Below are 12715 nucleotides of genomic sequence, written 5' to 3' on the forward strand. Positions count from 1 at the left end.
CCATTTTATTGGAAAAATTTTCCAACCCCCTGCCCCCTCTGGATCCGCCACTGTGTTAGATAAGCTGTTACAATAAGTTTTAAAAAAAATCTTATACTATATCAATTAACGGTATAGTCTACACGAATGCAGCATTTGTACAGGAGATTAATTTGTTTTAGAACCATTCAGACTTTAAGTAAGACTCTAAGTGATTCAATGGACAAAGCTTAACTTAGTATACATTATGCTGTTATGTTTTGTTTTTGTCATTCGCTTCAGGTTGGACTATGAAATAGTCCAATCTTCTTCCGTTTTACTCCTAAGCCCGTATGTATTTAAGTAGCACTCCAGATAAAAATCATGCAAAATGTGATTCATGGGTAAAAAGCCTACATATTTTTATTTTTGATATTTTTTTTGAATTACCGTAGTAAACAGAAATTCATATTCAGTTTTGCATATATCCCGGGTTCTTAGGAGATAAAAATTATATAGAATGGTCTGTAGAATTCAAAATTAGGGGAGATAATTCTGTACATGCCACTCAAATACAATAGAATCTATTGTATTTTCAATGTTGATTATCTCCTAAGAGCAGGCTGATTTGAATAATTAATTATGAATTTAGTATAGACCCAAAAAAAAACCCAACTTAATTACAAAAATAAAAATATGTATCCTTTTTGGGGGTGTAACACATTTTTAAAGATATTTTGCATGATTCTTACCAAGACTGCTACTTAAGTGTTCGTTGAAAAACAAAGCTATTGTAATTTTGTTAATTAAATTAATTGTACAGACAGCAAAGTAGAGTTTTTATCTTGGTCATTTGAATTAGTAAAAAATATAAATTAAACAGAATATTTGTTAAACTTATACAAATGTAGAATAATAGTTAGCCGAAAGTTAAGAATATCGTGTATCTTTTAATACCAGCAACTTGTGTACAAAATGATATATTTGCCTTTTTTTTGTTTAAGAAATTGTTGTATTAATTTTTAGCCAGGAGCTACATTGTAAGTATTTTACAAGTTTTGCTGACTATCCCACCGACAAAGATGCCCTTATGGAGAATTACGGCCACATGGAGCTAATTTGCATATTTCCATACATTTCATAGTTGATTAAAAATGGCGTCAATATTATGCATATCATATTTATTATTTTCAGCAATACTTCAGCATATTATATACTTTTTATGCTAATCAGGTGAAAACTTTGTCAGGACCATGTTCCTCAATGTTTTAGTCACCCAACAAACATTGTGCAACTGGTTACGCGGTTAATTAGATCATGAATATTCATTGTTGGTGATCACAACTTCTCCATATGCCTGACATTGGGAAGATGAAATTTACGGTACTCAAATTTTACTGTTTAGTTCAATAATAGTGTTTGTAATACATTCCGGGAACACATTAATAAGGTAGTGGTGTAATACAGGATATCCTAAGAAACGATAAATACAGAAAGTACGGTGCAAAAAATAACTTGCCGCTGAATGCCTTAAGGTTTAAATAGTTAAATAATTTAAACATATTTTATTAAGTAATTTGCATATTTTAACATCAAACCAAAACAATAGAATGAAACGAACAATAGCAAATTAATCACATGATTCAGAAGCAAGACTTAATATCTTATATCAATCCGCCTCCTGAAATCATGAATAGCTCAAGGAAGTAGTGCTCTAGTGCTCATAACGTGCATTTGGTGAGTTTGGTGCAAAACGAAGAGGTTGATATTTAATGCTCTATGTATTTACTCGGGTCATAAGGAGTTTTCAAAATTATTCAAAAGAAGTAACTGTGTAATTTAGGTTGTTAATTTGAAGCGTTTGCTCTGTATCAAAAAGTTTTGAACCTCGGTGAACATTTCAACGTTATACTCATCAAACATCTCATCTTATCCATGTATGATAATATTTGAAGTCAGTTAATTAGGAAGTTGAAGTGCTGAGATGTGTTGTCTCCTAAGCGATTGATATAATGGACAAAAGAGTAAGAAGTGGTTCGCAGATTCTATTTCGCCGCATTGGTATAATGGGGATGGAATAATGTCTTTGTCGAATAGATCTTTATTTAGCTCGCTACACTGAAGACGAAGTCTGGCATGTAGGATTTGACTTTTGCGTAATCCGCAATAGCTTTGCCAATATTATACAACGAAATCAGAAAAGCGCTTTTTTCATGACCTAGCGAATAACCTCAGCTTTTCAAAGGCGTTTACATATTTTTCCTTAAGGTTACCAACGCGGAAAGATTTCGTATCTGTTCCGCTATTTCTTTCCATGCAATAGAAAGTACCGTCCCTTTGTTATCTCCCTTTTGTAAACAACAACAAGAACTAACAGGATGACAAGTAGAACAGATGACACGAAGAATATAACTTAAAACGGTAGGGAAACTTTCATAGACATAAATATTGCAAACTGATTTAGCAGAAATTATTAGTCATCGTCTACCAATGCGCGTCCTACCGGCAAAAAACAATATCGAATTCAAATTTATACTACATAAAAATTATATTTTTTTAGACTATTGATGTTATTAAATACATTTTACACTAAAGGTTAACTTGTTCATTTTGACTTGTTAATTTCCAAATTTCCCATATGTTACCCTGTTAATTTTTCGTCACAGGCACGGGCGACTAGATCTAGGCCCTAGAAGAGAAAAAGAATCACTCTGCTCTACAGAATACAGTAAAATCACTTTCCCAGATTTCGGTGATAGATCTAGAACATTTTGATCATTTTCTCTGTCTATTGCATGTCTGCCAAGCCACTCAAAATACACTGAATCTCCCAGAAATTTGTTATTCATAATAAAGGAAAGAAGTGTACATCAAGAGCAGATTCAGATGGGGGCGTGGCAGGCGTGTGCTCCTCGTAAAATTTGCAAAGCATGGGTTGTCACTTGTAGATTTAGGCAGTTTTAGGTTGAAACTTTAGTTTCAGTCTTTTTAGGCTTTTCAAGAAGAATAAAAGAAAGTAAGGTTAAGCAAGGACTATAAAAATCCTTGGGTTAAGTAATCATTAATAATCATAAATTGTACATGAGAGATTTTTTTCTGTCTTTCTTACATTCCAAGACGTAAAGAATGTTATACTATAATAATCATAAATTGTACATGAGAGAATTTTTTCTGTCTTTCTTACTTTCCAAGAGGAAAAGAATGTTATACTATAATAATCATAAATTCTACATGAGAGATTTTGTTCTGTCTTTCTTACATTCCAAGAAGAAAAGAACGTTATACTATGATAATCATAAATTGTACATGAGAGAATTTTTTCTGTCTTTCTTACTTTCCAAGAGGAAAAGAATGATATACTATATTAATCATAAATTCTACATGAGAGATTTTTTTCTGTCTTTCTTACATTCCAAGAAGAAAAGAACGTTATACTATGATAATCATAAATTGTACATGAGAGAATTTTTTGTCTTTCTTACTTTCCAAGAGGAAAAGAATGTTATACTATAATAATCATAAATTCTACATGAGAGATTTTTTTCTGTCTTTCTTACATTCCAAGAAGAAAAGAACGTTATACTATGATAATCATAAATTGTACATGAGAGAATTTTTTGTCTTTCTTACTTTCCAAGAGGAAAAGAATGTTATACTATAATAATCATAAATTCTACATGAGAGATTTTTTTCTGTCTTTCTTACATTCCAAGAAGAAAAGAACGTTATACTATGATAATCATAAATTGTACATGAGAGAATTTTTTGTCTTTCTTACTTTCCAAGAGGAAAAGAATGTTATACTATAATAATCATAAATTCTACATGAGAGATTTTTTTCTGTCTTTCTTACATTCCAAGAAGACAAGAATGTTATACATGTACTATAATAATCATAAATTGTACATGAGAGAATTTTTTTGCTGTCTAACTTTCCAAGAAAAAAAAAGAAAGTACATGTAGGGCCTAAATTGATATTTGTTTGCTGATGATTACTCATAAAAAGACCCCTACTAAAAATAATGACTTCAGTAGCACTCCAGCTAAGGATCATGCAAAATGTGATTCATGGGTAAAAAGCCTACATATTTTTAATCTTTATATTTTGTTTGAAATGTCATAGTAAACAGAAATAAACATGTGGTCTTTCATATAACCCATGCTCTTAGAAGATAAAAAAATGTATAGAATGCACTGTAGATTTCAAAATTAAGGGAGATAACTCTGTAAATGGTGCTCAAATACAAATGCAATAGAATCTACTGTATTTTCAATGTCGATTATCTCCTGAGAGCAGACAGATTTGAATGAATAATTACACATTTCATGGTATGGACCCATAAAACAACTTAATTACAAAAATAAAAATATGTAGCCTTTTTTGGGATGTATGACATTTTTTAGATTTTGCATGATTCTTACGAAGACAGGTACTTAAATTCTAAAACATTTTTTTATTTTCTCTCTTGATTTAGTTGCCATAAATAGTAGTGTTTTTCGTGGTTATGTGTATCAATCCATAAATAAATTATAGTCTATACCCATCTTCCAATATTCCGAGCATTGAGTAGGTTAACATCAAACATATTATGTTAGGCCTAATTCTACTTCAACTTAATGTAGTATGAAGAACATTGCTAACTTTATTAAATAACATGTATGTACAAAATGTACACATTTGTTTTTACATTTTCATATGAAACGTACAACCTTCAAAAATTCAAAGTGAAGCCTACCCAAATGAAAATGACCTAGTGGACATCACAAAGACAAAATAAGATGCAAGATTTTTCGATGTCCAAAGGGAATAGAAAGTTTTAAATATAAGGTGTGTGTGCTCTCTTGTTTAGATGATTTTGTGTGGCATTAGAAGATCCAAGAGGAAAGACTGCATAATGGCAAATTCTTAACCGAGATTCTTAATTGTATTATTGAATAAGGAAAAAAAAAGAATAGTATGCCTGATCCAAGAGAAGAGAATGCACATTGCAAAATAAACTTCTTAACTGGGATTCTTAATTGTGAAATTGGATATGGCCAAAATAAAAAAAATAGTATGCCTGGTTTCCGTTACCTTACCTATCCTACATGTGTATGTTTGCTTACCATAAACATTTTATAGCCATTTTGGTTCAAACACCCTTAAAGTCTAGATTGTTCCCCATTAATTCAGTGTAAAATTTTCGGAAAATAAAGGAAAAATTCCTTACCTACACCTACCTTGCTTTTATCCTGCAGGGAGCAGGAAACAGTACTATTATTACATTTTTTATAATAAAACAACACAAAAGTTTTTATTAGGAAAAAAATAACTTTGCTTCGTATTTATATCCAAAAAATCTTTTGATTGGATATACTTCATAGCAAATTACTAGGTCAATGGAGTTCGGATATCGAAGTTCTGTTACCTTCTACTTTAGAACAGTATGGAAAAATTATCTCCATAATTAGTCGGCAATTATTTCACATGATATAGCAGATCCATGGAAACGAACGCAGGAATACTTGTTTTTATGACATAACAAATGAGTTTGAACAGTTCCATTGATTATCTTGAGATACAATATATGATGAATCACCACTGCCTAATTTTTAGACAGACCCGTACTTAAATTTAAAAAAATGTCAAGTATAAACACAAGTCAAACCTCCATTTGATTTGATTATTCGCAAGTACAAATAACCTTGAAGGAAATTAATACTTTCCTAACCTCATATCTGATGAATATGAGAGCGCGTGCCTTCTCAATAATTATTTTTGTTCTACATCTACAATTAATGATATTGGTATTCAAACACCTGATTTTTGAACAGCGAACGAACATGGATACATTTATCATACAAAATGTATCTCTTGAAGATGTTCAACAAATATACGAACTTGGTAAAGCCCCAGGACCCGATTCAATCAGTCACCACATGCTTGAAAATACCAAAGATACAATGTTTTCCGTTATCTATGCTTCTTTATATATCCCTTTCAAAAGTCCAATTCCCTGAACTGTTGAAAACTGCGACGGTGATCCCACTTTTTTTAAAAGGACGATAGACTAGAAATTTCAAACTATAGACCTATCTCACGTATATCATCTGTCGGCAAGGATTTTGAAAGAGTTGTATTTAAGCACATGTATTATAATTTGTTGTTCAATAACTTACTGTATAGATATCAATCAGGTTTTATCCCAGGCCATTCAACCGTTCACCTGCTAATAGAAATTTTTCATAAAATTACAATAACTCTCGAAGAAAAAAATATATCTTCTTTTGTTTTCTGTGATGTATCTAAAGCTTTTGACCGAGTTTGGCACACAGGTTTACTGACAAAACTTAAAGCATATGGAGTAAGCGACAATTCGAATAACTGGTTTAAAAACTACCTATCGAACAGAGCGCGAAGTGTTTTAGTGGCCAATTCAAAATCTCCTCTGAAACAAACAAATGCTGGAGTACCACAAGGCTCCGTTCTTGGCCCTCTGCTTTTTTAGCTGATGATCGCATCAGTTTTACCAGACTTTTTGCGGATGCTACATCGCTATCATACTCCGCACTATCGTATTCTACAATCAAAGATGTAATGAATTTAGACCTAGAGAATATAACAATGTGGTCTGAAAAATGGTTAATAAATTTTAATTCCCAGAAAACTAAGGCTTTAATCATTGCAAAACGCAAATTACGGAAGACATTGATTTATTATTTCAAAACCAACCCATTGTATTTGTTTCGTCTCATAAACACGTAGGTATAATGTTTGATTCGAACGGGACGTTTTCAATCTTCTGGCAAAAATATATCCGTTCTTTGAAAACTTAAACATGTTCTTTGTAGAAAATATTTAGCTTAAATTTATCTAAATTTCGTTCGTCCAGGCATGGAATACGCTTCAGAAGTCTGGGACGGGTGTTGTCTTGATGTTAAAAACAATTTAGAAAAATTGCAACTTGAAGCTGGGCGTATTATAACAGGATTACCTATTTTGCCAGCGGGGAATCGATTTACTATGAAACAGGTTTGGAGTTATTGGAAGATAGAAGACGATTCAAACGTCTTAACATGTTTTACTCTATTCATAACCGTGTCCACAAGAACTTAAGCGATCTTATGCCCCCACTTAATAACCATATTTCGTCGTATAATTTACGCAACAGTGCGGATTATACCATACCCCACTTCAGATTAACTAGTACTGAAAGGTAATTTTTCTATTCACCAGTAAGAGACCGGAATTAGCTAAATTAGAGACAAGAAATACAAGAAACATAAGCAGAATCATTAAAGGACAATGGGAAACCCCCCCTGAGTACTTCAATTTTGGTGAAAGGAAAGTTTGTTATACATATCAGGCTAAGAAACATGTACATTTCCCTAAATGCTGATTTATATCGTATAAATGTGGTGCCAACCCCTTTTTGTAGTTGTGGATATCCTCTCGAAGATTGCATCCACCTTTTTTTATGGAATGCAATTCGTATAATGAACATAGAAATTCTCTGTTGGCACGGGTAGGCGGTTTTAACGTAACAATAGAATTTCTGTTGGCCGGTGACGAAAGCCTCACATACGATGAAAACACGGATATATTTGCTTGTGTTCATCATTTCATCAAACGAACTAAAAGGTTTGAATAATACTGCATGTATATATGAAATGAAATCTCTCACGTTACTCCCACCCCCCTTTTGCCAGTTCCCTCTTTTATTCCTTTTCCTTGTTTTAGTTCCATATCGTTTATATGCAATACCTTTTCATTTTCTATTGTTATTTTCAGTTATATCAAATTGCCGTCATCATGCATTCGTTGTAATCATGATTGTTTTTATAGGAGATGACCTCCATAATGTTATAACTTGAGTCCAATACCTTTGCTTGTATTTTTGAGCAAATAAATATGTTTAAAACTAAAACTCACCTCATTTTCCATTATGTAGATATGGAGACTTGCAACCCTTGGAAACTTTACCTTAAAGATTTTCAAAATGGCATGCAGCAATTGCGAGCAGACGATCTTTTCCATGATGTTACTCTCGAAGTTGACGGAAAAAGTTTTCCGTGTCACAGGGTTATACTTAGCGCTTTTTCGAATTATTTCCGTGGAATGTTTTTCTCTGGTATGGTTGAGAGCAATAAAAATAAAATTGAACTCCGAGGACTAGATGCCACATGTATTTCTAAAGTGCTAGACTATTTGTATGGTGATATTAACATTGATGTTGAATTTGCTGAAGACATTTTGGCAGTCGCTGTGTATTTACAAATTGACTGTTTGCGAGAAACTTGTGAATTGACGTTAGGCGGGAAACTGGATAATTCTAACGTTATTAGATTATGGAGTATGTCTTCGAAAGAATATCCGGAATGCACAATACTCAGAAATTTTTGTGAGGTGTATATGCTATCAAATTTCCCAGAATTCTCGAATTCCAATGAGGCTTTACAACTTGACGCTAAGGAGGTAGCGTTCCTACTCCAACACGAAGAACTATGTGCCCCAACCGAAGACGTTGTTTGTGAATTTTTGATGCGCTGGTTTCAGCATGATATCGAAACCCGTAAAGAACATTTGGAAGAACTTTTCAAATGTAGCCAATTTCCGCTTCTTTCAGCGGGTTGTTTAACAGAATTTATCGAAAGTTTCCCTCTAAATCGCGAAGACTGTTTACAACCTTTTGTACAAGATGCAATTGTTTATCAGAGTAACCCGGCATTTCAACTGGACAGTCTAACTTGTGACATGGACTACCGATTAAGGTCAAACAGGGAAACTTCGATCGTCGTCATTAGCTTCAAAAGTACGTCGGAGTCGGGTGTACAGATACATTCTGTAGAAATTTGGCGATATGGTCTTCATGAAAAACAATGGGATAAAATGGCTACTCTGCCGTCATATCCGGGCATCGGGTATTCGACTTGCACATACGGAGAATCTACGATATTTCTCTCTGGTGGAAGTGCAGCTTGCACATTTTACAAATTTGACGGCCTCGAAAATAAATGGGAACGGCTGGAAAATCTACCGGAAACCCGCTGTAGACATTGTATGATCGCATTGGATGATTATGTTTATATTTTAGGAGGAACGACGAACAAACAAACCAACGATGTCGAACGTTACTGCTTAGATATGCAGAGTTGGGAAAAGTGCGGTGCGCTCGAAATGGCAGTTGATGATTCTTCGGTCGCCACAGCAAACGGAAAAATATACCTTTTCGGTGGGTTTTCTCCAGACTTTGACATTTTGAAACTTGTGCAGTGCTACGATCCTTCAAGTAAAACTACGAGCGTCGTCAGTGTGGTCCCAAATATGTACGATTTGATTGACGCTGTCGGGGCAAACGAAAGCATTTATATTATCGGCCGACAAAGTGGCAAAGTAATGAAATTTAACACCGACGACAATTTTGAGCCTGTCGTTAATGTGCCGAAATTACAAGACTCGTACGGCATTGTAAAGCATGGTGATTCGATTTTTCTTCTTACAAATGACGATGAAGAAAATGATAACATTGAAGATCGCTCAATTACGTCAGTAGTTGAGGTCAATCTAAAAACCGGACAAAAGACAGTGGACTACAACCCCCTTCTAAATATAAAATTTGACTGCTATTGTCACAAACTTGTCACATCTAAAAAGGCTTATAATTTTTCATTGTGATGTAAATATTATTCATTTTAGTGAATAGGTTTTAGTAAGGGGAAACGTGAGGATGGGATACTGAGCGAGGTCAAGGTTACACACAGAGAGAAGTTTACAAGTGATGGAGTTCGTTTTGTGGCATTTATAAACGTATTCTGCATTTTATTAAATCGGAAGATTACAATTGAAATTGCTTATTCAATTGATTTATATCAATGACGAAGGATAAACAAGCAAACAAAAACTCTCAAATAATATATCAGTACAAGATCATGACGGTGATTATAGAAAGTTAAAGAGTAATCAAGGGAACCAAGGTTATAGCGGTAATCAAAAGAATGTAATCCAGGGACAAAAACCAGACATGGAAAACAGACATACACAACAAAGAACATAAAGTAACTAAAATCATATATACAAAATAACAAAAAGTAAATGAAAAATAGTAATTACGCTCATGTAAGAAGGAAATGTTTAGACGCGCTTAAACTTTTCTGCATAAAACACGAAAAGTGAAAATGCAGGATTTCAAAGTGATGTTTTGTGGACATTATGCTGCTGCAAGACTGAACAAAGCTGTTCACTTATTAGTCTGTATGAAATATGAGGCAATGTAATGTTTATGGAAAATGCACACAATGCACATGGACAACCCTGAGCGGCGCTAATCAAATATCATCAAAGCGTCAGCGGTGGGGTGATTCAAAAGCGTTAAAATCCAGAAACATTGCCTGAACGTGAATACATGAAACAAAGACAATCTTCGTTGATTGATTGATTGATTGATTGATTGATTTTCTTTATTTTCGCCAATAATGATGAGTTACATTTTATATACGGAACACACCATTAATTTACATACAAAAGAGACACAATTACTATAAAATATGCACAAAAATAAACAACAATTTACATCAAATTAAATCATATATTACCAAAAAAATAGAAAAAAAATCAAGTACAAAAATATTTATGACATTTCAGTGACCAAAATTGAATCTATGGTTGCTCAAAACAGGTTTGAATTTGAGGTATATTTTATAAAGGGGATCTGCCAAGCAGTATATCAGGCGTTTCCACACATCGGATTCTAGAGTTTCTATGAAGTCAGTAATTCCACCTAGTAGGTAAACCAGCATATCGCCCTTGTCCTGAAGGAATAACGTTACAGATTGCTGAACTGGCAGTATGTCATCAAGAGAATAGAACATAGTGTTTCTCTCATCAGTAACTTGTTCACAATTTAGAATTAAATGTTTTCACTATGTCGTTCGTAACGATTGCACGTCTTGAGATCCCATTTTGATCATGAGCAGCATTTGCTGATTTAGTTCTGGATTCACCGATGCTAGACGATGTAATCTGTGCTCGGTTAACGTGTTGTGAATGCAGTAAAACCTATCAAGTTGCGGCCGATTTTGTATGGACGATTTCCTTCGAGTTTCTTATTGAGTGTCTACTGTCTGTTTAATGATTTTTGACCAAAGTAGTTTGTCTGGAATAAACGCCACATTGTAAGTGAGTTTAATCATCCGGTAATAATCTAGCAACACTCATGAAGTCCACCTACACGTGTCAAACTATTTAAACACTTTGACAAACATATGTTTAATATGTGAAATACCAGTACATATGACACTACTATCTAAACCGAACCATTAATAAATCGAAACCTGTATAAAACAGACAAAGTCCAACTGCTATTTTCAATTTCTGTTTAATCTTCGTAACACGTACTTGTCTTCCGGTTTGTAGACAATCTAATGTTGAAGTAATATTGTCCATGAGGTACCAATTTTTGTGGTTTTCGTGGGTAGGCCAAAAGCACTAAATTTGGTTACTAACGTAAAGAAGATTTTCATTGATGTGTATACTGAAAACCTATAAACCATGAATTCTCAACAATCCACGAATTTATGTTTCTTCCCTAATCCATGAAAATTGGTATCCACGAATAAAAGTACTTTCAAAGTAATTAAAATTAGATCTGTCAATTGTTCCATTCAGTCACTGCATGTAGGATCTAACAACACACCGTTGTACTTTCTGTACCATTTTGTTCAGCCAATTAGATTTCATCTGTCATGATTTTGAAAACATAAAAAGGGAAAAATCCGAGGATTCTGAAAAGATCATTTGAACAGACAGGCAGTGACTGAACGGAACAATTGATAGGTCTAATTTTAATCAGATTTCAGAGTTGGCAAAATACATGTTTAGTTGTACGTGTACTACACAACTGCACATGTGTAGAGGAAAGTTCAAATTTGGCTTACATAAATGGATTATTCTGAAACCTTAGTATACATGCAGATCATAATTTTATTTTTATGTATAACTATCAGACAAGTTGAAAGCTCCACATGCAACAGAGACGTCGAAAAACAGAAAAAGAGGACAGTTATTGGTCTTTTCAGAAGGAGTCAAAGAAAGACCGATAACTCAGTAGAAGGGAATGATAAAGGTCTCACTAACCACTTCCGGGTCAAATGGCTACCCCCCCCCCCCCCGATGTAGTACCAAAAACACAATGAACCTAGACATATGCATTATTTGTGTGTATTATGATTAAAAGTAGTCAAAATAAAGCTGAGAATGTGTACTTTAAAATCATATATGTAATTAACTACAAAAGTGTATGAATATTGTTTACATGTGTGAGTAATTTGCCTCCATGCTGTCAGTTAGCAGAACAGGTAAAAATGTGGATTTTCAGTATTATTTATTCAAGTAAATTTTGTGAAGAGTTTCTACAACCATCGTACCATTAGCATAATGATTTTGGAAGCCTTATTTTCCAAGCTTTGCAACGGTATGCAACTTTAAGATGTCATTTGTCCTGGGAATTCACAGTAAAACTTCGAAAATTACTTTTTAACATGTAAAATAATGGAAACGTTATAAGTGGTTAGTGAGACCAAAATGAATGTCCTCCTTTTAAGCAAGTTAAAAATATATTCACACCGTTCTTGTCGAGAGTATGGGAATAAAATGTGATATGATGTAATAACACACTCAAAACATTTGTTCCGTACTCAAAATTTCTAAGTAAACATCCAATTTATTTTGCTGCGCATAAAACTATGGCGCGCAAAAAGCCGAGTGGTGAGTGGATTCTCT

At 33.6% G+C, this 12715-nt stretch overlaps 1 protein-coding gene across 3 annotated transcripts; it reads left to right on the forward strand.

The window, feature by feature from the left end:
• The first annotated feature begins 2282 nt into the window (after positions 1-2282).
• On the forward strand, positions 2283-9785 carry LOC148597928 (kelch-like protein 24a). Of its 3 annotated transcripts, none has more exons than XM_088561134.1 (2): positions 2283-2379; positions 7890-9785. In XM_088561134.1, exon 2 carries the CDS (start codon positions 7892-7894, stop codon positions 9611-9613), a length of 1722 nt encoding a protein of 573 aa, XP_088417260.1. In that variant the 5' UTR covers positions 2283-2379; positions 7890-7891; the 3' UTR covers positions 9614-9785. The 3 variants fall into 3 exon arrangements, with proteins under 3 accessions (XP_088417260.1, XP_088417262.1, XP_088417261.1); XM_088561136.1 differs by lacking the exon at positions 2283-2379 and adding an exon at positions 4765-4786; XM_088561135.1 differs by lacking the exon at positions 2283-2379 and adding an exon at positions 6947-6970.
• Positions 9786-12715: the final 2930 nt, after the last annotated feature.

Source organism: Perna viridis, chromosome 14 (genome assembly GCF_037379345.1).
Source record: "Perna viridis isolate PV_CMFRI_1.1 ecotype Kerala chromosome 14, ASM3737934v1, whole genome shotgun sequence".
NCBI lineage: Eukaryota > Metazoa > Mollusca > Bivalvia > Mytilida > Mytilidae > Perna > Perna viridis.